The following is a 25,756-nucleotide window of genomic DNA, read 5'->3' on the forward strand; positions in this document are numbered from 1 at the left end:
TCCCCATAACACTGTCAATCTCTGAAATACATGAGGATCCAATTTCCACTCGTGGGGATCCATAATTTGTCTGCTCAACACATCTGCTAAGGAGTTCTGTGCTCCAAGCAGAAACCTTGCCTGAAGATTTAGCTGTAAACTGAGAGCAGTCTCCCACAAAATCATTGCTTGTCTGCACAGAGGATAAGAATGCGTTCCCCCTTGCTTGTTGATGTACCACATGACCCTGGAAGAAGTAAATCCTTGAAAGCTATCAATGCAAATTGGACTGCTAACATCTCCTTCAAGTTGATATGTAGATGTTGAAGTCTGGCAGGCCACGTGTCTTGTACCCATTTTCCATTTAGATGAGCTCCCCAAGCTTTGTCCGAGGCATCTGTCGTTAAAATCTGACTCGCCTCTGGCCGGGTCACAGAGAGTCCCTTGTTTAGGTGACATTCCTGAGCCCACCACAAAAACTCCTTTTGAATGCAAGGTATTATCTGAATTACAGTGTCTTAATCTTGGCAGTGCTGTGTCCATACATTCTTGAGATACCATTGTAGCTTCCTCATATGCAGTTTGGCATTGGGAAGTACCAGAATACAAGATGCCATGAACCCCAAGGCTTGAAGGACTGTCCTTGCAGTCAGCCTGGACTGACGAGACAATTGGTGGAAGTAAAGAGAAAGATTCTTTTGTTTGTCCGGGGTCAAAAAGGCCATCTGGGATGCTGTATTCAGTCTCACACCCAGAAAGCACATGTCCTGAGAGGGTACTAGACTGGACTTTATTTCGTTCACAGAATACCCCAGGCATCTTAACACTGCCATCACATACTGTAGATGATGAAGAAGTTCGTCCTTTTCTTGGGCCAGAATCAGGCACTCGACCAAATAAGGATAGATTTGTATTCCTCTTAGCCTGAAGAAAGCTACCACTGGAGCCAGAACCTTCGTGAATACTCTGGGCGCAGTAGATAAGCCAAAGGGCAATGCAGAGAACTGATAATGTGAAGTCCCAGCCCAAACAGATACTTCCTGCAACTGGGCCTGATAGGAACATGAAGGTAAGCCTCCTTGAGATCCAGAGTCACCATCCAATGATCTTTGCCCAGCAGAGGTAAAAGCTGTTGTAACGTCAACATTTTGAACTTGGGAATGTCCAGATATGTGTTGAGGATAGATAAATCCAAAATTGGTCTCCACGTGTTTCCTTTCTTTGGTACTAGAAACAGGCGAGAATAAAATCCTAGGCCCACTTCTGGCAGAGGGACCGGTTGTATGGCCCCTATTTGAAGTAGCAGAGAAATCTGTTTGTGAGCCTCTAGTCTTTGCTGAGGAGGAACGTCCGGCATGCCTTTGAAAGGAGGCAAGGTATGGAAATAAAACTTGTAACACTGGTGTATGATATCCAATACCCATTTGTCCTGGGTAATCAACATCCAATTTTCCTTGAAGACTGCTAACCTTCCTCCCAAAGGTGCTGCCAGGCAAGAAGGATCTGGCAGCTGAAAAAGTAGGTCATTGGGCCTGTTTACAAAAGGACTGGCCCCTGCCCTCACCAGAAGATTGTGCAGGTGAACTCCCTGTTCTAGGCCTGAAAGAACTCTGAGCTCTCCCCCTACCACGTCTAGATCTACCCCTAGACTGAGAATCATAAGAAGGATACGCCCAACGCTTAGCAGGCCAATTCCTACTAAACTGAGGCTGAACTTGCAAAAATCTTTAACAGCCTGCATAGACTTAGCCTTGTCTTCCATTTTCTTCAAGACTGACTCCACAGGTGAACCAAACAACACATCAGACTGTAAAGGAGCATCCAAAATCCTTGTCTTAACATGGTCAGATAAATTCTGATCCTTCAGCCAGGCGTGCCTGCAGAGACTGAGCCAGTGGCAGCCACCCTAGACGAGGCCTGCACAGCATCAAAACCACACTGTAATGAATGCTTACCCACCTGTTCAGAGACATGCACCAAATCTTGTAATTCTTTACACTCAATGCCTTCCAGAGCATCCACCTTAGACTTCAATTGAGAAAGAAGAAAGTTTTGATATTTCAACATATGAAACTGGCAATTCAAGGCCCTCATAGCTAAGGTAGAAGATGTATAGACCTTTTTTCCCCATCTATCCAAAGCTCTGGCTTCTTTATCTAGAGGAACCGGATTTTTACAACAGAGGCCTTGACACCCTTAGGTCCCTGACTAATAGTTTCTGGGTCCGCCCTAGGACTCTTATAAAGATATTTATGAGCCTCAGGCACCCTGTAATACCTATCCGGTTTAACAGGAGCAGGAGGCAAAGAATCAGGATTCAGAGAAGCCTCTGCAAACACATCTTCCACAACATCCAGAACAGGGGTATAGCCAAGGGCCTATGCTGGGGTAACAGCAAAATTCCCTAAGCCTTTTCCGAGAATCAGAGAAGTCCTGACCTTCCCACTTAAAATGTTCCCTCATAGAATGAAGTGTCTCTGAAAAAGAAAAATCCTCTGGAGGAGAAGCAGAAGGAGTGGAATCATCTGCATCAGAATCAGAATAAGGAGAGTACTCCTGCAGGTCTTCAGCTGAAGACTCTGAAACATCCTAAGCCTGCTCAAAACTTCCCAACTCTGGCTCCACCCTAGGCCTCTTATCAGGAGGGGGCAAAGAACCTCTAATCAGAGTAATCAAATCTTCTGCCATTTTAAGCATGTGCCTCTTAGGCACAGACCCTGCTGAACTAGGAGTGACACCAACAGAAGCTAAAACTGGCCTGCCTCTGGGAGAAGCCTTGGAAACAGAAGGAGAAGGCCTAACCACCCTAGGAAGGGAGGGAGTACAGTAACTTGAGAAGCCCCTTCAGCCTGACCTGCCTCCTGAGAGACCACCTCCTGCAAAATCAAAGTCTCCCCCTGAGACTCCAGAGAGGTCTCCGTCGGAACCACCGGTTCCACTGAAACCTCTAAAGAACCGGCGTCCGAACGGACGACTCATCTTGCCTGGGTTTAACTGCTTTGTCTTTGCGCTTCTTCAGAAGTGGGCCAGAGAATCCGGCATATTATAATTGCACCGCTTCCCAAAGACCAGCCTAGCACAATCTAACCTCCGCTTAATAGTGCTTATTGAACCTAGCACAAAAGCGGCACCCAACAACGTCATGCTCAGGCCCCAGACAAGGAATACACAAAGAATGATAATCCCTATGCAGTATCTGTTTCCCACAAGAAATACAGTTATTCACTTTTTCTGACATCCGGTAAAACACTGAGGCAAGAAAAACAAAATATTCCCAACGGGTACTTAGCCAACTTGGATTCGGTCTGAAACTGCGACGAAAAATTTCAGAACGAACGGCACTTGCAACGCTGCTTCTGCATCGGACCATGCGGCAAAAAAGACTGAGGAAATGACGTCGGTCATGCGCTTTTGTACCCTGACGTCCTGATGTCAGTTTTAAGCGCCTTGACCGATGTCAGCCTTATACTTTGGTATTCGGGCCGACCGAGGACAGCGGACTACCCATATGTAAGGACTGCAGCAATGTGAGATGAAGAACATCACTGCACTGTTAAGACAGGACCTTGTCTTCAGGAAGACAGGCCATTCTTTTGTTTGTGTCAATTAAGCAACCCAGGAAGACAAGCCTTTGTGAGGGTGTCAGGCACAACTTCCAAAAGCTCAACTTGAACCCTAGCTGGGAGAGCAAGATCGAGACCTACTAACGATTCCAAACACATGGACACCGACTCTGCATAAATCAGCACGAATGCCAAGAATTCAACAGTGGGCGACTACTGGAGCATGGCACTTGGAAAATACTCAAGGTGCAGTGGATAGCCTAAAGTGTGAACCAGATAAATTTCATAAATGTAGATGTTAAAGTTGATTCACTACTGCAGTCCTCACATTTGAGATATTCTGTAAGCAGATAGCCCATGGTCAACCTGATTTCCAGATCTTTACCTTCCCCTCCAGGTCATCAGCCAATGCTCTCTTACAAAGAAATCAGTATGTTGGTAGTATAGATGATGTGCCAGCTGATACAATCTTTAGAGGTTTGTTACTCCCACATTGGCTAGAGAACAGACTACGGTACTTGGCCAGAAGATACAGCTTCCACTGCTCCAGGTCCACCCTACAGGACCCAATCCCCCCTTCTCCAGATGGTAGGCAGACAAAAAGAGGGATGTGGGCCTGGTGGGAAGGTGAAAAGTACAGTTGTGTACACTTACCATAAATGTAGATGCTCAAGTGTATTCACTGTTGCAGTCATTACATTTAGGTAATCCTGCAGGCAGGTTGCCCTCAGTCGGCCTGAATTCCAAAGTCCTGGGTCCTGCGTTGGCTGTTGTCGCCCCTTCCCTGACGTCAGGTCATTAGGGGTATAAAAGAAGCAGCTGACGGCATTTTCTTTAGTTTTTCTTGCCCCAGATGTCAGGTGCCCCCTAAAAGGGTAGGCAAAATTTATATCTATATATAAAATTACATGCAGCAATATGAACTTTACCTTCATCCACAAGCAAATACACCACACAAGTTGTATAAATCAGAGAAGGAAAGAAAAGTTTCATCAGAAGAAAAGGGGGAATGGCGGGTGGGTAACCTGGACTGCAACAGTGAATACACTTGAACATCTACATTTATAGTAAGTGTACACAACTGTACTATGTTTTTCATGTTTCACTGTTGCAGTCATTACATTTGGGTAGATTCCCAAAACTATGGTTGGGAGGCTGGAGCTAAACAGCATTAGGAGCGGCTATAAGACCCTGCAGAACTGCAGTGGCAAAGCCTGCCCTGGATTTAGAGTAGAGTGGCAGATGATGGTGCTTTGTAAAGGTGTGCACTGAACTCCAAGTAGCTGCCTCTAAAATGTCCTTGGTTGGTACTCCCCTGAGAAAGGCTGCTGAAGTGGCTGCAGCTCTGGTGGAATGTGGCATAATGCCCTTAGGCACTGGCCTATCCACTAGTCTGCTTTGAGATGGCCTTTCCTTGTGATCCTGCAGCATATGCCACTAGTAATTGCTCTGTCTTTCTGAAAACTTTGGTTCTGTTCAAGTAGAATCTAAGCTGTCTACGTCCAAAGAATGTAGAATTCTTTCCCCATTGTTCTGTGGATTTGGATAGAAAGTTGGCAGATGAATGGTTTGATTAAGAGCCACACTGGACACCACTTTAGGCATAAATGTTGGGTTTGTCCTCAGGGAGACCCTGTCCGGATAAAAAATGATAAAGTTTCCACAGCCACGAGTGCCTGTAGCTCTGAAACTCGTCTTGCAGAAGTTATTGCTAGGAGCAGAGCTGTTTTCCAAGATAAAAACTTTATATCCGCAGTAGCAGCTGGCTCAAAAGGAGGCAGGGTGAGTTTTTCCCAAGACGCAGTTGAGGTCCCATGCAGGCATTGGTGATCTCCTTGGAGGCCTTAAATTTTTGGCTCCTCTGAGGTACTGCTTTAATAAGGGATGAGAAAAGATTGGTGGCTCTGCATTGTTATGGGCCAAAATGGCAGAGGCATGAATTTTAATAGAAGAGAAAGATAGGCCTTTGTCCAGTATCTCAGTTAAGTATTGTAAAATCTGAGGAATATTTGGCACAGTTGTATCTGTTCCTTGTGCCTGGTTCCAAGCACAGAATCTCTTCCATTTTCCAGCATAAGATTTTCTAGTACTAGGCCTTCTGGCTTCCAAAATGACATCCATCACAGCTTTGCTGAGAGGTGCGTTTGGTATGACTACATTATTCGCCATGCTGTCAGGTTTAGAGTTCTGAGCTGGCTGTGCAGAATCTGATTGTTTTGCTGGAATAGTAGATGCGGTACTTGAGGTAAGGTCCAAGGTGGGCATTGAGACAGGCTCCTTAATATTGGGTACCAGTGCTGGCGGGGCCAGTCTGGTGCAATCAGAATAATCTTTGGCCTCTCCTGTCTGACCTTTAGGAGTACCTTGGGGAGGAGAGGCAGAGGGGGAAAGGCATATACTGATAGTTTTTTCCAGCTGAAGGATAGGGCGTCCACTTTCCATGCTTATCTTTGATAAATCCTTGTGCAGAATCTCTTTAGTTGGTAGTTGTGAGGGGAGGCAAATAGATCTATGTCCGGGCATCCCCATTTCCTTTTTATCATGTTGAAGACTTGTGGATCCAGCTGCCACTCGTGGGGATCCATGAGGTTTCTGCATAGTTCATCTGCCAGAGTATTTTTCTTTCCTGGCAGGAATTGTGCCTGCAGATGTACTTGGTAAGTCAATGCTGTGTCCCACAAAGTCATAGCTAGTCTGCAAAGGGGGTAAGAATGTATGCCCCCCTGCTTGTTTATATACCACATGACCGTGGTGTTGTCTGTCTTTATCAGTAGTTGTCCTGGATGAAGTAGGTCCTTTAAGGCTGTCAGGGCATTTTGAACAGCTAGCATCTCTTTTTGATTGATATGTAGATGCATTTGGTTTGAGGTCCATGTTCCCTGAATGCATCTTCCTACCATGTGGGCCCCCCAGGCATAATCTGATGCATCCGTTGTTTGTGTCTGCCTGGCTGGGGGTAATGTGAATGGCTGTCCCTTGTTTTGGTGACAAGCCTTTGCCCATCATCGAAACTCCTGTTGCAGGCAGGGAATGAGAGTAATTATGGTTTCCAGGCTGTGGCAATGTTGAGTCAAACACTTTTTAGGTACCACTGAAGTTTCCTCATATGCAGTCTTGCATATAGAATTAATAGGATGCAGGATGCCATGAAGCCCTAAGTCTGCAGATTTTTTCCTTGCAGATAACTGGGCCTTTGTTGCTAACATGTTGAAATAGGTAGTCAGTTGCCTTTGTTTGTCTGGCGTGAGATAAGCCATCTGGACAGTTGTATTTAAGCTTGCACCCAGGAATATGATCTCTTGAGAGGGTACCAGTTTTGATTTCTTTTCGTTGACTGTGTACCCTAGGCATGTTAGAAGTTTTTTCACAAACGCCAGATGCTGTAAAAGGATGTCCTTGTTCTCTGCTTGAATTAAGACAGTCGTCCAAGTAAGGGTATATTTGTATTACACTGTCTGCAGAATGCAATTACTGGTGCCAGGTACTTTGTAAACACCCTGGGCGCAGTAGATAAGCCAAAGGGCAGTGCAGAGAATTGGTAATTCATTGAGCCAGCCTTGAATCTGAGGTATCTTCTGCACATGTCTGACTGGGATATGCAGGTATGCCTCTTTTCGGTCTAAAGTTACAAGCCAATCGTTCTTGCCCAGCATGGGCAGAAGCTGCTGCAAAGTCAACATTTTGAATTTTGGTATATCCAGGTATGTGCTCAGAATCGATAGGCCCAGTATTGGCCTCCAGGCCTTGTCCTTTCTGGGCACTAAGAACAGTCTTGAGTAAAATCCTTGCCCCCGCTCTTGCTCTGGCACTTGTTGAATGGCCCTCATGTCTATGAGGGATGAGACTTGTTTTTGTGCCTCTGCCCATTGATTTTTTGGCAGATCTGGCCAGCCGTTTGCCTTTGGCATTGTATGGAAATGGAACTTGTAGCCTTGTGACACAATATTTAGAACCCACTTGTCCTGGGTTATAATGTGTCAATTTTGAGAAAAAAGTGCTAATTTTCCCTTAAGGGTGCTGCCAGGTAATAAGTGCTTGGTGCAGGCAGGGGGAAGTCACTGGGGCTGTTTCCTGTAAGGTTGTGATTTGTCTTCTCCACTTTTGGAGGTAGAAGCATCCCATTGCTTTGACCTGTATGAACCTTGCGCCTGGGAACTGCCTCTAGGGCGTCTGGGTCTGCCGCTTTGAGGTCTGTCTGACACAGGAAAGGACCAATTCTTTGTTGGTCAGTGTCTACTAAACCTAGGTGGCTGTACTTGTAAGAAATCTTTGACCATTTGCATAGATTTAGCCTTGTCCTCCATTTTCTTTAACACCTCTTCTGCCTTAACACCAAACAAAGCATCATGCTGTAAAGGTGCATCTAATAATTTAACTTTAACATGATCAGGCAGATTTTGTTCCTTTAACCAAGCATGCCTTCTAATTACAGAAACTGTAACTGCGGCCCTGCAGGAGGCCTCTAAAGAATCAAAACCACATTGCAAAGTATGCTTTCCAACTTGTTCAGCTGCATGCAATATATCCTGCATTTCCTTGTTTTCTGCACATTCAGAGTTTAACATTTTCTGTTTAAGCAATGACATAACATGTTGCCGATATTTGAGCATATGAAACTGACAGTTTAAGGCCCTTATAGCCAAGGTAGCAGATGTGTAAACCTTTTTTCCCCCATCTGTCCAGTGCCCTAGAATCCCTGTCAGAAGGGGTAGGGTTTTTTGCAGCGGAAGCCTTAACTCCCTTGGGACCCTGAGAAATAGTTTCTGGGTCTGCAGCAGGGTTTTTAGAGAGGAATTTATGCGAGTCAGGAACCCTGTAATATCTCTGTCAGGCTTAACAGGAGCTGGAGGTAAGGAGTCAGGGGTAAGGCTAGACTCCGAAAACACATCTACAATGTCTAACACAGGGAGGATGGCAAGTGGCTTGTGCTGAGGTAGTAACAGGAAATCCCTGAGCCTCTTTTTAGATTCTGAAAAATCTTGGCTCTCCCAGTGGAAATGCTCCCTCATGGTATGCAAGGTTTCCACAAAGGAATAGTCCTCAGGAGGAGAAGCTGTCAGTCTCTTGCCTAGGCCTCTTATCAGGAGGGGGATGGGAACCCCTGATCAAGGTAATCAAGTCTTCGGCCATTTTGAGCATCTGTTTTTTGGGCATGGAGGCCTGTCCACGTGGCTCTTGAGTTTGCTTCTTTGCCTTTGAAGGAGCTTTAGTCTTTGCCTTTCAAGTCGGTTTAATGTATAGATGTTTGGGTCTGAATACACCCTCAGAAGCTGGTGCCTGTTCAGCGGCTCTGGACCCATCTGAAGGATTAGTGTCCAAGGCTTCAATACCCTGAGTTTCCAGCTGCATGGCCGACTCCACGTGGGAGTTTGAAGCGGCCTGTGACTCTAAAGTAGTAGGTCGTCAGGGGCTGCGAAAGCGCCTCACTGAGAACCGGCGACTGGCTTATGAGAAGCTTAGTCGTCGATTTTGGGCCTCGGTGTATTTCTTTTTCTTTGCGTTTTTTTGTGAACGCCGGTAGTCGGATGGCTTTCTGACATTTCTGGATAATTAAACCTGCGTCCAAAGTAGTTCAAAGCAAAATCATACCAACGCTTACTAGTGCGTTGGTTAAATCTAGCACAAAACCGACAACCCAGAAAGTTATGATCGGGACCTAGGCAAGGAATACAGTAAAAATGAAAGTTCTTATGAGGTATTTGCTTCCCACAAGAAATACAAATATTAACTTTTTCTGGCATTGGTTCTGGAGCAAGAAAAAAAAAAAAGTTTCCCCAACGTTGTACTTAGTTTTTATGGAAGACTTCGGATCTGACATTCGAACTTGAAAATCTCAGGAGTCTGCCAACCGGCACTTGCAACCTGCTTCTGCTTTGGGCACCACGCAGCAAGAAAGATTGAAGAAAATGGCATCTGCTGCTTCTTTTATACCCCTGAAAACCTGACATCAGGGAAGGGAGGACTACAGCCAACGCAGGACCCAGGACTTTGGAATTCAGGCCGACTGAGGGCAACCTGCCAGCAGGATTACCCAAATGTAATGACTGCAACAGTGAAACACGAAGAACATCAGAAGGTATACAATGGGGAAAAAGGGAGCCACACCTATACAAAGGTCGCTAGTCAAATAAGTAACATGAAGGTGGAAAGGAGGGAGTCCACTCAAACATTTACACTTCTGTTAAGTTCCTAACTCAACTGTACCATGGTCACTATAATACTCAAGTGTTACTGTCCTCACATTTGCAATACTCCCAAAGCACAAAAAACTACGAAGGACAGAGTCAGTCACTTGGAAATAATGCCCGAGAGAACAGTGGAGGCAAATCCAGTTCTGGTCTTAGAGGCTGCTCCTACATTATACTATTTGGAAAAAGGTGTGAACAATATCAATTAGTTACCTCTAAAACAGCGTGCACAAAACACCCCCACCTTCACCATCTTAGTAAGAGTGTGTTGACAGCAGTAGCTTCTAGATGTGGTGGTTTTACTGTGCTAGGAAAAGCAAAAAGAAATGTAGTGGCTAATCTTTACATAAGGCTGTTGTTGTTGTGTCTTTCAGCTTTTCCCGGTTAGGGGTCGCCACAGTGGAACTCTGGTCCGCTAATGATTGGCAGTTGATTTTTACGTGCCGATTTGCCAGCCCTGACGCACAACCTTCAACGAAGGTACGCCCACTCGCGCATGTCTCCACGCAGAAGACGCTCTAGCTGAGTCTCGAACCGGTCAGCGTCTTACTGTGAGGCGGCAACGCTACCACAGCACCACCACCCGCAGATATAATCTTTACATAAGGTACATTTTGTTTAAAGGTCTGCCCTATTTTCACTCCACAACAGAAACAGTTGATCAGACTTTCCGGATTTCTTTCTGTCTGTAGTATCTCAGCCAGTTATGTACATCAAGGAAATTTAGGGTTCTCTCAGGAATTCTGTGAATTTGAGAAAAATGACAAATGAATAGTTTGGTTTAAAAAAAAAAGTAATTTCAGATAACGTAGACATAAAACTGGAATTGGTACACAGGGATACTCTGCCCTGTTGAAAGACCAGGAAAGGTTCTTTGCACATCATAGCTTGCAGTTCAGACATTCTTCTTCTAAAGGTAACAGACCCCAAAAGCAACATCTTTCAAGAAAGGTAATAAAGGAGTGATGAAACAGCTGGTTCAAAAGAGCAAGGGTGTTTATTTAAACTAGATAAGATCTCATGGTAGAGCAATTTTCTTTTTGGGTGGTCTGAGGTGGATGAAGCCATACCCTTGAGGGGCTGCTTGACAGTCTGAGTGTCCACAGGAAGACAGGACGAAAATTGCAGACATACGTTTTCAGAGGTGTGCACCAATCAGATTTAAAAAGGTCCAACAGATATTCTAGGACCATAACCACTTTAGCCTTCTCCTGAAATGGCACCAGAAGAAAATCTGCCATTTACCCTTGTACGAGGTTTCAAAGTCTCATTCATAATATTTAGCACATCCTCAGGCTACCTGTACCCACTTAGAATTAAGGTGATATCATCCAAGCTCTCGGCCTTAGGTGACCAGGTTTGGGTATAAAAGGGAATCCATGTTTTGAGTCAGGGGGTCCATATTCTCTAATGCTATACTTTGCACTTTCCTCTTGTCATGCTGCTCAAGACAGTGAATCAGTATTGTCTTGGCAAAAAGGGTACTAGTAGGATTATGTTTGATCTCTCCTCCTTGATTCTGGTCAATAACCTGGGAACTAAAGCAAATGGAGGAAAAGTATAAAGGCTTTTGCTCCAGTGCTGGATGAGTAGGTTTACTTTAAAGATTTAAATACTGCTGTGGATTTCACTACAACATACTGTACTGTGTGAGACGCCGGTACGTTTTTTTTGGGTTCTTCCCATTTCCACCACCATGGTGCAAGCATGAAATTGGTAAAAATAATTTATGGGGGGGGGGGGGGGGGGGGGCTACAAAAAAATATTTTTTTGACTGCTTTTTGGGGGTGTTGTCTCCTTGGATTTTCTTTGGTCATTTTTCAGAAACCGGCGAATTGAAGGAGAATTATTCAATCACTCATATGTAAACCCCTTACAAAACATCAATTAAAATAAAAGAATGCTACTTCCTTCAACAAACATTCAAGATAATGTAAATTCAAAAGCAAATTATGAGTCATTACTTCATCCCAACAGCATTTGTTAAATGGAGACCACAAATAACCATCTTTTACTATACAAAAGAACTAATATCTCCACTGCATAGCATTCCACACAGATGGCATTAACCCACTACCCATCAAATCCCTTCCAGAATGCCCTCAATAAATCTCATTAGAATTCACTTCTTCTGGTTCTTCAGCAACTCATTTATCTAGTAACTATTCTACAAAATCCTTTCCCACAATCAGTTTACAAAAATGTGCTGTATACTTCTTGGTTATTGCATCCCTCCACCATGCGTTTCCTATACATTTAAATTCCCTTTTTCATCTTAAATGACAACATTCCCGATCGTTTTATCAGGTTACCTCTACAGACCATAAATAAAAATTACGTGGGACTGGTCAACAAAAAAGAAAACCGATTATGTTAGTATTTAAGTGACTATTTTATATAGAGATGGCACAGAGCTGAAAATGGACCAGGAAACTCAAATTCTAGCCAACTTAGCCCCATCAGTTACTTAATATATGCAAATTATTCTGGAAACCTCAGACTAAAAAGAAAGGTGATTCAGAAAAAGCTAGCTACAGCTGAAGAAAATATGCTGGAATACCAGAAAAGGCACGTGAAAACAGCTTAGCATTTACTACATCTTCATCCAAATACATCCTCTTCTCTCTGGATCAGCACAAAGCCTAAAGCAGTGGATCCTTGTTTTGTTCTGGTTTAAGTAATATCTTTGGACTCAGCCATTCCAACTCCACCAAAATAAGTAAATCATTTTCACTGTTAAAAACTTTACATGGCAAAGTAGCTCTGAAAATTCACTGCTCCTTGAGAAAGCCACAAGTCCTGGATTACATTCCTCTCACTTTTAGTCTACATACTCAAACCTCCCCCTTATCTTATTTACCTGTGAATACATCCAAAATGAAAAAGTGATTCGTCATGTACCTGGAGACTTCCACATTACCCAAAATCCTTCTAAACAAACTGAGTGCAACACTCTTAAGGTTTGCTAAATGCCACAAGTTCAGCCTTCTCCCCGGAGACAGAAAACTACCGTGAAATGTTAAATCATCCCCTCAAACAAACTAAGTTTTGTCCTCATTTCTGAGATTGTCTCGGTAGTTTTACCTTGGTGTATCCATCTCCGTGGCAGGCTGCATGCAGAACTTCACAGCAGGAAAGTTAAAAACTCCCAACACATGTCAAGATACAGTCATAATAAAAACACTCACTTTTTCTAGTAGGTTGATTCGATGGCTGAAATCATCTTTTATTTTCTGCAGTTCCCTCTGAGCTTCATCCTTCACACGACGAATTTCATTATCACGGTTCCCAGACAAACTTTCAACAGCTTTTCTACAGTTTAAGACAAAATACTTGTACTCAGTTATTCTGTATGACACAGAAAAGAGAAAGACAGCAAAGATTTCCAATTCTAATAAAAGCTACAATGTTACCTTCATTCACAGGATGGTATGCCTTTACTCACTAATCAGGTACGTGTAGTAATAAGATAAAGTCAATCAATGCAGTTTAGTTACTGGTGCCTACATATGGGGTAGTTATCTCATTAGCTGGTCACATGCATGTCTTCCAAACGTTTTAAAACGTGACTGAATTTCTCCCACAGGGAGGTCTCTGGGTTCACCTCCAAATGAAACCCTAGTACCCCAGCTACAAATGTATCCATAATACGGCTGATCACAGAGTAAGCAATTATGCCACATTATTTTCTTCCAAGAGACGAAATAAAATGCATAAATTCATGCTCAGAAAAGAAAACTTAGCTTGGAAAAAGGAAGCCAAGAAATTTGGAGAAGCACGGAGAGGCAGAAGGGAAGGAAATGTTAAAGAAGAGTACACGGAACAAGACAAAAAGTCATGGAGAGACTTCATGAGTAGAATACAGTATTACTGTGAAGAAAATGAGTGCACAGAGGGAAGGAAATAAGCTAAGGTTATGCTGCCTCTTGTACAGCACTTGTTTTAAAGGAACAGAAGACGAAGGAATAAAACCAGGAACAGATGATCCTTCAGAGGGCTTAACAGCCATAAGAGCATTGAAAAAGTACAGTTTTGTACCTACCATAAATGTAGATGTCCGAGAGGAATGCATCTGCAGTCTTTACAAATGGGTTGTCCTGTCGTCAGGCAGCCCTTCGGTCGGCCGGATTACAAAGTCTGGGTCTGGCTTCGGCTGGTGTCGCACTTCACCCGACGTCATTGCGGCAGTTATTCGGGTATAAAGGCATCAGCCGACGCCATTTTCCTCAGTGTTTCTTGCCCCAGATGCCAGGTGCCCTCTTGGATGGCTAAATTTGGATAAATGCCAAAGTTTCCAAATAGTAGAGAGCAAACACACAAAATAAGCATGTATGTACATATATACAAACAAATACACCATAATAGATCCCCAAGCTAGCTGAAGATTGGCAAATACCCTAGGAGTACCTCAGAGGGAAGGAGGGTGGGTAATCCTGACTGCAGATGCATTCCTCTCGGACATCTACATTTATGGTAGGTACAAAACTGTACTATGTCCTTCAAGGATGCATCTGCAGTCTTTACAAATGGGTAGAATACCATAGCTAAACTAGGGAGGAGGAAATGAGAAGAGATTATGGTGTAGTTAGGATCCCTTGCAAAACAGCAGTGGCAAAACCAGCACGGGATCTAGAGTATAGAGGTAAGTTATAATGCTTGGCAAATGTATGCACGGAGGTCCAAGTAGCAGCCTCTATAATGTCCTTGGTAGCCACTCCTCGTAAGAAAGCTGTGGTAGTGGCTGTAGCCCTTGTGGAGTGAGGCCTGATGTTCTCTGGAGTTTTCTTTCCATGGTAGGAGTAACAAAATCTAATGCAATTTCCTATCCATTTGGAGATTGTCTGCTTAGAAATTGGTTTTCCTTCCTTTCCTGTTGCATATGCTACCAGAAGCTGGTCAGTTTTTCTATTGTTTTTTGTCCTGTCCAGGTAGTAGCGTAATTGTCTGTGTACATCCAAGGTATGCAAGAGCCTTTCTCCCCTGTTCTGTGGGTTGGGGAAGAATGTAGGAAGGTGGATAGCCTGATTTAAAGAGACTCTGGATACCACCTTAGGCATAAATGTAGGATTTGTTCTCATGGACACTCTATCTTGATGGAAGATCAGGAAGGGTTGCATTGCCATTAATGCCTGTAGTTCAGAGACCCTTCTTGCTGAAGTTATTGCCAGCAGGAAAGCAGTCTTCCAGGATAAGTATTGCAATTCTGCTGTTGCTGCTGGTTCGAAAGGAGGAAGAGTCAGTTTTTCTAGCACAAAGTTCAAGTCCCATGCTGGCAATGGAGGTTTCCTGGGAGGTTTTACATTTTTAATTCCTCTCAGAAACTGAGCAGAGGATGCGAGAAGACAGGAGGATCCAAGCTGTATTCTGCTGAAATAGCTGATGCATGTATCTTGATGGAAGAATAGGACAGGCCTGTATGGAAGAGCTCCGCCAAGTACTCCAGGATGTTGGCTATGTTCACCATGTCACATCTTGCCCCTTTGCAGTACTCCAGATGAGATATCTTTTCCATTTTGCTGCATAATTCTTTCTTGTTGAAGGTCTACGAGCCTCCAGGATTATGTCTTTAACCCTTTGGGATAAATTTGGGTTAATTGCTGTTATGTAATGTTCCAGGCAGTTAGCTGCAGAGTTTTTAGGTTTGGATGCAGGATGTTGTAGTTGTTCTGTGTTGGCAGTAATGGGATCAGGGCAGTGTCCATATTTGTTCCCGGACATACTCCTCAGCAGTGGATACCAATGTTGTCTTGGCCAGTCTGGGGCTATCAGAATGATCCTCGGACGTTCCTCTTTGATCTTCAGAAGCACCTTGTGCATCAAAGGAAGTGGTGGGAATGCGATGCTGTCAGGCTTTTCCAACTGAAAGATAGGGAGTCCACCTTCCAAGCAAGTGGGTGGTAAGTCCTTGTGCAGAATTTCTTCAACTGGTGATTGAATGGGGATGCAAACAAGTCTATTTGTGGTAATCCCCATTCTCTTGTGATGGTTTTGAAGATGTCCGGATGCAGCATCCATTCGTGGGCATCTGTTGTAGTTCTGCTTAATATGTCTGCTAGAATGTTTGCCTTCCCTGGTACATAAATTGCCTGTAACTGAATGTTGTAGCTCAGAGCCACATCCCATAGGTCCAGTGCCAGCCGGCATAGAGGGTATGAGTGTGTGCCTCCCTGTTTGTTGATGTACCACATAACTGTGGTGTTGTCTGTCCTTATCATCAACTGGCCTTCTTGGAGAAAAGGTCTGAATGCCTGGATTGCCAATTTTACTGCCATCATTTCTTTTAGATTTATGTGCAGATGCAGCTGGTCTTGAGTCCATAGGCCTTGAATGCACTTGCCCATCATGTGTGCCCCCCAACCGAGGTCTGAGGCATCTGTTGTGATGGTTTGTCTTGGTTGACTTTTGCAGAAGGGCAATCCTGTGTTTGATTGGCAGGCCTGAGCCCACCATAGGAACTCTCGCTTCAGGCATGGGATCATTGGAATTTTGGTTTCTAGGCTGTGCTTGTGCTGGGACCACAAATTCTTTAGGTACCACTGTAGCTTTCTCATATGCAGCCTGGCATGAGGGACCAGAATTATGCAGGATGCCATGAATCCTAGAGCTTGTAGCACTTTTCTTGCAGTTAGATGGTTCTGCTTTGTTAATGCCAAGAAGTAGAGAGGAAGTTGCTCTTTCTTTTCTGCAGTTAGAAATGCCATTTGTTTTGTTGTGTCCAGTTCTGCACCCAGAAAGGTTATTCTTTGGGATGGAATCAGCCTTGACTTTTTTGTATTGACTGTATATCCCAGGGCTTGCAGCAGGTAGATGACTCTTTGTAAGTCTTCTGTTAGTTTGTTTTTGTTGTCCGCTTGTATCAGGCAGTCGTCCAGGTAGGGATAGATTTGAATCCCCTGAAGTCTGCAATGAGCGATTAGATGCCAGGCATTTCGTGAACACTCTGGGCGCAGTAGATAAGCCAAAGGGCAATGCTGAGAATTGATAATGCTCTGATCCTGCAAGAAATCTGAGGTATCTTCTGCAAATTGGTCTTATGGGGACGTGCAGGTATGCCTCCTTGAGATCTAGAGTTACCAGCCAAGACTCCTTGCCCAGCATGGGAAGAAGCTGCTGTAGGGTCAGCATTTTGAATTTTGGAACAATGAGGAATGTGTTTAAAGCGGACAAGTCTAGAATAGGCCTCCATTTGTTTTCTTTTCTTGGTACCAGGAAGAGTCTGGAGTAAAATTCCTTTCCTTGCTCCATAGATGGTACCTTTTCCACAGCTCTCATTTTTAATAATTGAGATATTTGTTTTAGAGCTTCTGTCCTTTGAGTAGGTGGTAGGTTTGGCATTCCTCTCTTTCCTGGTAGAGTATGGAAATGGTACCTGTAACCTTGGTCTATAGTTTGCAAAATCCATTTTTCTCTTGTAATGCAGTGCCAGTTTCTTGAAAATAAGGTTAGCTTTCCGCCTAAGGGTGCTTCTAGTTGTTCCCTGGTAGGCGGTGCCACCGCCAAGTCACTGTGATTGAGTTGTTGTAGTGGTGGTGGCTGTATCTGTGCCTCGTTGGTTGTTACCCTGCCACCGGCGACCCCTGTAGGCACCCCTGGATTGGTTTCTGCCTCTAGAGCGCCTATTCCTGCCACTTTGTGCCTTAGAGGAGTCCGGAAAGGACCAATTCTTGGAAGGCCAGTTCCTGCTAAACCTTGGAGGTTGAACTTGTAAGAAATCTTTCACTGTTTGCACAGATTTTGCTTTCTCTTCCATCTTTTTTAGTACCTGCTGTGCAGGGGAACCAAATAAATTGACCTTGCCCATAGGTGCATCCAAAAGCTTAGATTTGACATGGTCTGGTAATGCCTGTTCTTTCAACCATGCATGCCTCCTGATAACTGTGCCAGTCATGGCTGATCTAAAGGAAGCCTCCAGTGCATCATAGCCACATTTTAAAGAATGGTTACTAACCTGCTGTATGTTATGTACCATTTCTTGAACATACTTTTTATCTAAAGATTCTTCAGAGGACAGCTTTTTAGTCAACTGGTCAAGCATAAACTCTTGATATTGAATCATATGAAATTGGCAGTTCAAAGCTCTAGCTGACAAAGTAGCAGAGGTGTAAACTTTTTTACCCCATCTCTCTAAGGACCTGGAATCCCTTTCAGAGGGGAGGGGATTTTTAGAAGAAGTAGCTGCTACAGCTTTAGGACCCTGGGAGATAGTCTCTGGATCTGCAAAAGGAGCCTTATATAAGTGGTGATGAGTGTCCGGGACCCTGTAGTACCTATCGGGCTTAGCAGGAGCCGGAGGTAAAGAATCAGGAGCAGTGCAAGCATCATTAAATGCATCATCAACAACAGAAAGAACTGGAGGTATAGCTAAAGGCCTATGCTGTGGCAAATGTAGAAAGGTCCTAAGCCTTTTTCTAGAGTCTGAGAAATCTTGGCCCTGCCACTGAAATTGTTCCCTCATAGCATGCAAGGTTTCCCCAAAGGAAAATTCCTCAGGAGGAGAGGCTGAAGGGATGGACTCCTCAGCATCAGAGTCTTCGTAAGGAGACTAAGAAGCCTCAGGAGGGTCTGTACGTTCTGAGTCATCAGAGGAATCATCTGTGGATACTGGCTCAGGGGGCTCTGCTCTAGGCCTCTTTTCTGGAGGAGGGAGAGAGGCCCTGTCTGGATGAGGCTGGGCTCCATGAATTAAAGAGATGAGATCCTCAGCCAAAGAAAGCATATGGGAGCTGGTGCTGGGCCTGTGAGAGGGGGGCTTGGCAGGCACAGGTTTTGATGCTTTGGCTGCTTTAGCCCTGGCAAAGGCCTTAATAGACATAGCTGGAGGAGGCCTAGCAGCTCCACGTGCAGGGGTTGAAATATCCAGGGGAATGGTGTCTGATAAATCCTGTGAAACTGCAACAGAAGGTTGGATTTCAGAAGCCGTTTCTACCAGGTTAGAAGAGGCCTCGGTAGAAGGCATGTTATCGGCTGAAGAAAGAACCGCTTGTTCGGTTTCGGCCGAAACCGAGACACTCGTGGTTTGCTTAACCGCAGTTAAGGCCGAAGCCACGGACCGCGAGTGCCGGTCCTTTTCTTTGCGTTTTTTGGTTATTTGCGTAGTCGGAGGATCCGACGGCATAATGTAGGCAAAATCGGAGCCGAAAATCTGTTCAGCAAAGTCCGATCGACGTCTAAGCGTCCGCCGGTTAAAAGAAGCACAGGCTAGACAAGCTGCTACGTCGTGGTCTGGGCCTAAACAATGTATGCAATAGGAGTGGAAATCTTTATGAGGTATTTGTTTCCCACAAGATAAACAGTTATTAACTTTCTCTGACATCGGCTGAGGCAAGAAAGAGTCCCCAACGGGGTACTTAGCTTTATAGAAGTCTTCGAAGTAGTATTCGGTAGTAGTAATCTCTGGATCTGACCGACCGGCACTTGCGAACAGCTTCTGCTTCGGGCGCCACGCGGCAAGAAAGACTGAGGAAAATGGCGTCGGCTGATGCCTTTATACCCGAATAACTGCCGCAATGACGTCGGGTGAAGTGCGACACCAGCCGAAGCCAGACCCAGACTTTGGAATCCGGCCGACCAAAGGGCTGCCTGACGACAGGACAACCCATTTGTAAAGACTGCAGATGCATCCTTGAAGGACATCCCTCGAGTAAAATCCTGCCACTTTGTGTGGATCCTTAGCCACAAGGGCCACATGGCCCAATCTTCCATTTTTTTTCAAAGGGACGTCAGCTCTAACAAATCTAGAAGGTTCAGACCCCTGCCGAGATTCAATGAGGGTACCAGGGACCTTTTCCACCTAACAAGAATTTGGGGAACTCCCCCTATGCCACACTGAAATAATCAGCTATGGCTCCTCCTCCACAAAATGCACAAGACGCAAGCACAGCCTCAGCACACATGCAGTTAGACAACTCCATGTCAGCATCCAACTGGATCACAGCAGTGGGAGCTGACAGCGGCACCGGATAGCCCTCGGGTTCTTCATCCGACCTGACTAAGACGTCTGGTGGAGGATGGACAATAGCAGGATCAGTTCACACTTCTTTGGATTTTTTTTTTTTTTTAAAGCAGCGGCTGAATGTTGGGGTGGGCAGATTCAGCCATGGTACCCAGAGTCAAAAGCTTCAACCACTTATTCTGCAAATAAATGGAAATTGATGGCAGGCAATTGGAGTGTCTTGGGGATAAACTACGGATACAAATTACAATGCGCATGGTTATTAATACCCAAAAAAAAAACAAGGTAAAAAAAATACAAAAGGAAAGAAGGAAAAAAATTCCAACAAGGTATTTGTCTTTGGAAGGCTCAATAGTAGAACCAACTCAGTGAATGGCTTGTAGAGCACTTTCAAATGTAGCGTTCAGACCTGTGACAAAGTTAGGCACTCTTACGTCATGCATCTACCTTACACCTTACAAGTAGGACACACTTCTGATGTAGGACACCTCAAAGGTGCAATTGCTTTGGCAAGTTGTCTGGACATTCTGCTATCCTTGGCATATCTAAAAAGTAAAGAATACTGTAAAAGAGATAAGGGACATATCATGGTTCCAACATGGGGCTTTGTTCTGGGGCTTGCTCTGTGCTTGTTCCTATGTGATATAGCTCCGTCTATGCAACTGTTTACATACTGGTATAGTGTGGTGGTGTACATTTCCATGTATTCAGAGGAGTTAACTGTTTTTGCTGGGAATTTGAAGCTTGTCGATATATCACTTAGTAGGCAAGTTTGTCTTAAAATTTCTAAAGGTACCTTATGTGGAAGGGATCTCTGGTTTCAATTTTATTTTGAAGACTGCTTTATGGTCAGACCCAACAAGGGACAGTGCAAGATGCTCCCATATTAATAAGAACAAAATCCAAGATGTCATTCCCCCCTAGTGGCTGCTCTGTCATTACAAACCTCGTGGAACAATTAGTCAAAGTCCAGGAATCTCTGTGCTTGTGCGCTAGCAGTGTGGTAGGTTCCCAATATACAGCTGGATAGTTTAGATCGCCTAGAAAATGGTAGTGGGTTCAATACTGAGTAATTCCAGTTCCTGTAGATAGGTGTTGTGGTTTTCTTCGGTCATATAGGAAGTTCTATTGATAGGTAATATACAAGACCTTTCTGATGATTATTTAGAAAAGTAGACGGTCTAGTGCATCATGCTAGGGTTTTCGATAGGGTTTCTGTCTATTACACACTGAGCAGAGTGGATAAGAGTTGTTGACCGCAGCCGTTAGCTGAGATATACAAGTATCCTGTTTTTTTTTCGATTATTTATACATATTGTTTTTAACAATTAATATATAGCACTTTTATTGTCTGCTTTTTAGTCTGAGTGTATTTTATTGCTATTAACTAATCTGCACAATTAACTGATTTGTCTGCAGTTAAAAGCATTATGTATCTTTACAAATCTTTATCTGTTTGTGGATTTCTCTAGTGCTACTGGCTGTAGGCTATTGACCCCACCCTCCCGCCCAGTTGGTGTCTTTTGCTCTCATACTTGGTGGCTTTGCAGTTGCCCGCCCCTACTGTAAATCTGATCTGTGGCACTCCTCCCAGTCTAGTGTCATTAGCTCATTCTACCTAGTACAGAGAGAACATTTGAGAAGGCCTTCTGTTTCTCCTTTTTCCCTTTCAAAAAAAAATAAATAAATAAATTTTTTTTTTTTTGCCTGAACCTCCTTGTGTTCTGACTGTGCTTCTCAAACATTTTGGAAATATAGAGTATATTTCAGAGCATTTATAACTGTAATTGCCTTAATATTGCTACAACTCAAGTGCTCTAGGTTGCACTGCATCTGAAGTGTTTGTGTGTTTTAGCTGCTTTTCTGTATATATAGACTTCTCTGTTTCTTTAACTAAATAAGCTCTTCAAAGTTGTTTTATTGCATTCCTGTCTGTATTTCTGAGTTTTTTGCACTTTTAAAGTTTGTTTTTGCTTAGTTTAACTGGTAGGCTACACATTCAAGTGTGCTAGCCGAATTAAAGCATTTACTGTGTTTCTGTACCTAATTTCTGCTACTTTGTATAATAAAAAAAAAAATCCTTGTTTCCTGCCTTTACTGAACTAGAATAGTCCAGTCTTCAGGTATTGCTGATCTCTGGGCTGTGTCATAGTTCCTGTGTTGCCCATATCCTTATTTGGATAGGAGGAAGCTTCTTTGTTCACCAGTGAGAGTGGGGAGCTCTGAGCAGCCCATCTGTCCCTTGAGGAGTGGTTCCAGCCCAGTGACCTGTAGCTTATTGGCCGTTTTGGGCCATTTCCTTTCTCTTTGTAACCCCTGCTTTAAAGCCAGCTTTAGCGCGCTTTTGCGCTTGTAATTTAAAGTTTGTCCTGTTTGTTGCATTTACCTGTTGAGGCTACACACTCCAAGTGCGCTAGCCTGTGTTACATATTTTATTGCATTTTTCTGCTGTTTGTCGCAAAAAAAAAAAAAAAAAATTATCCTCGTTTCCCATCTTTCCTGACCTAGAGTAGTCCAAATACAGGCTTTGCTGTATTCTGGACTTTGGAAAGTTCCTGTGTTGCCCATTTCCTTTCTTGGATAAAGGGAGGCTTCTTTGTTCACCAGTGGCAGTGGGGAGCTTAGAGCAGCCTATCTATCCCTGGAGGAGTGTTCCCAGCACAAGAATCTGGTAGTCTATTGGCCGTTTTGGGCCAATTTCTAGCTCTTTCAAGTCCCCCTGTATAAAACCCGCTTTGGCGCGGTTTGTGTGCTTGTTACTACTCAGCCACCCTCCTTGTGGTCCTGCAGAGTGGTGCTAGCAGCAGAGAGGCTAAAAGAGTGACTGCTAACCGGATAGTGTTTTTTTTTTCCCGCTACTACCTGGGCGACTGTCCGATCTAGCTAAACTGCAAGCATTTCTGCTTCTTGAACTGTTTTAAACTGTTTGCAGGTGCAAAAACAACTTTACTTTTAAAGTTTGTCCTGTTTGTTGCATTTACCTGTTGAGGCTACACACTCAAGTGCGCTAGCCTGTGTTACATATTTATTGCATTTTCCTGCTGTTTGTTGCAAAAACGAAAAAAAAAAATTTCCTCGTTTCCCGTCTTTCCTGACCTAGAGCAGTCCAAATACAGGCTTTGCTGTATTCTGGACTTTGGAAAGTTCCTGTGTTGCCCATTTCCTTTCTTGGATAAAGGGAGGCTTCTTTGTTCACCAGTGGCAGTGGGGAGCTTGGAGCAGCCTATCCCTGGAGGAGTGTTCCCAGCACAAGAATCTGGTAGTCTATTGGCCGTTTTGGGCCAATTTCTAGCTCTTTCAAGTCCCCCTGTATAAAACCCGCTTTAGCGCGGCTTTGCGTGATTTTGCGCATAGCTTAATTGGGTTTAAACCATTCTCGGCTCCACAAAGTCTGCTCTTCACTTTTTCCCTTAGAACTGATCTAGTTCTCATAATAAACACCCTATTCCCACTCTAAAGCCTGGCACTTGCTCACTAAAGCAATTATAATAGTCAGCACTAAAAAATTAAAAGCACTACACCCTCACAAACTCCCATTGAGTACTTTGTTCCCCATTGGCCCTTTTTTTCAATTATAAAGGAATTCCCATTACTATTCTAGCATGTCCAAAGGTCAGTTGTCAATCTCCTCTCCGGTCCAGCTGGTAAATCTGGGAATCTTGAGGCAATGTCACAACTGCCTCATGTACACAGACAACCCTCTCCTCCTCCCAACAAATTCCAACACATGTGAGAGATGCAACCATATAGCCAAACTGGAGGCTAAACTCTGTCAACTCAGTACTGGCGCAACCAGTCAGGAGGAGAAGGAAACCACACTCACTACAATTCCAGTCTCACATAGACCTACCACAACAGCAAACCAAACACAAACACACAAAAACATACTCTGAGGCTCTACATAAAAATCTGCCTAAGCAGCAGAGACCTCCAAAGCAGACACCCATGCAACCGCCATCCCAAAACAAAACACGTGCAACACATAGCTCACAAAGCCAGTGTGCCGAACAGTCACAGCCCTTAAGGCTAAACAACACACCTGATACATTTGTAATAGGTGACTATTGTCAGGCACACTGACATCCCGCTCACCAGGCTGAACAAGGAGAAGGTCATGGTGAGCTGCCTGTCGGGCGCTAGGATCCGCCACATAACACAAGCTCTCAGGTCACTCCAAGGCAAGTACAAATATGACTCCGTCATTGTCCATGCTGGTGTGAATGACCTGAGACGTACCTCCCTGGACTACAAGAAAAGAGACAGAGGAGCTCTCTGAGCATGTAGCCCAAGCCGGTATGACCCTGACCTTGAGTAGCATCTTACCCTCACCAAGAATGATGCCACAATATGAAGACAAGATGATCAATTTCAACAACTGGCTTAAGTATTGGTGTCATTCAAAGGGGATCCAATGCCTGTCTGCCTGGGATGACATGTTCGACAAGCCACAATGCTTCGCTAGGGATGGCTTGCACCTGTCACCCCTGGGCTTTCGGATATTGGCAAAGGCTCTTGCCACCCCCATAGTGCCTTTTTTAGGCAAGGCTCAAAAGACAAACCCACCTCCATAGGTATCACAAGGGATAAGAAACTAAGAGTAATGCTACTCAACACCAGAAGTCTAAACCTCAAGATGCACACACTCGAAACTCTCCTTAGCATGGAGAACATCGATGTCTGTGCAGTAACAGAAACCTGGTTCAAGGCTCCCGAGAGCACCCCAGCACTACCAGGTTATACCTCAATCCATGTTTTTCAGCCCCAAAACTTGGACAGAACCACAAAAGGAGGGGGAGTATCAATATTCGTCAAAGATACCCACACCTCCAGGTTGGTGGCACAACACAAAGCATCAGAGAGTATCCATGTGCAACTAACAGTGGGTAAAACTGCCTTCCAGTTTATAACCTGCTACAGACCACCCTCCCAAACCCAGGAACCCCACTCGGCCTTCCTGAGAACACTGGAAAATATGAAGGTCTCTCCAAACACCATTATATTGGGCAACTTCAACTACCCTAACATAGACTGGGAGCATTACTCTAGCTCCAACACCCTAGCCCCGAAGGTTCCTAGAATTTATAAACTCAAATGCTATGTAACAACTTGTTGCCACTCCCACAAGAGGGGAAAACATACTGGACCTGATCATCACCAACATGGGGACTCTATGCTCCAGACCAGAAGTGTATCCCTCACTGGTAAGATCAGACCATAAACTAATCTCACTAGATATTCACATCCCAACCCCAGCCCCTGCCCAGAAAACCACAGTGAAAAACTTCAAAGCAAATTTCACACTCCTCAAAACCGAGGTGGAATCCTTCAAAGCCCCCGGGCCTGTGGAAAATACGGCCCAGACCGCAGAATCCTTTATAAATGCATTCTATGAACACCTTCAGGAATGCATGGATCATGCAATCCCAAATAAAACCAAGACCCAATCCTCCAAAGTTAGGCGTCCTGTCTGGTGGACCCCAGCCATAAACAAACTAAACAATAGAAGGAGGAAGCTACTACATGATAGAGCAAAATACCAAAAAGGGAAGGCATCTCTGATCAGTATTAGCAAAAATCTACGGGAACTCATAAAATCGTCTAAGGCCAGCTTCGAGAGACAAATTGCACAGGACACTAAGGATAATCACAAGGCTTTCTTTAGTTATGTTAGGAACCTGGGTGGGAATTCCCAGATATGCTCAGAATTAGTCCAAAATGACAAAAAATACACCAAACCCACAGACATTGCCAACATCCTAGCTGACAGGTTCAGCGCAAACTTCTCCCCCCCTTCCCCACAAAAAGGGCAAATATCTATCCCAGCAGAGTGCTGCCCCCCTGACATCTCAGATGCTCAGGTAAGAGCCGCCCTCTCCAAAGCAAAAAACACAGCATCAATGGGACCAGACGGTGTCCCGGGCTGCGTCCTACATGAACTCCAAGAACTAAACCCAAACATAAAACTACTGTTCAATCTTGGCCTTACTACAGGATATGTACCCAAAGAGTGGCGTATAGCAACAGTGGTCCCTCTCCACAAAGGTGGTGCCTCAACGGATCCTGGAAACTATCGC

General features: G+C 44.3%; 1 protein-coding gene across 5 annotated transcripts in view; it reads right to left on the reverse strand.

The window, feature by feature from the left end:
• Window positions 1–25,756, reverse strand: part of LOC122791042 (myomegalin-like) — a 3,200,315-nt gene that overhangs the window by 2,822,942 nt on the left and 351,617 nt on the right. For all 5 annotated transcript variants that reach the window (XM_044058817.1, XM_044058818.1, XM_044058820.1 and 2 more), the window contains exon 6: window positions 12,919–13,042. In XM_044058817.1, the coding sequence (XP_043914752.1) occupies window positions 12,919–13,042 (124 nt within the window). The remainder of the gene's footprint in view (window positions 1–12,918; window positions 13,043–25,756) is intronic.

Source organism: Protopterus annectens, chromosome 16.part0 (genome assembly GCF_019279795.1).
Source record: "Protopterus annectens isolate FY-2018-M chromosome 16.part0, PAN1.0, whole genome shotgun sequence".
Classification (NCBI taxonomy): Eukaryota; Metazoa; Chordata; order Ceratodontiformes; family Protopteridae; genus Protopterus; species Protopterus annectens.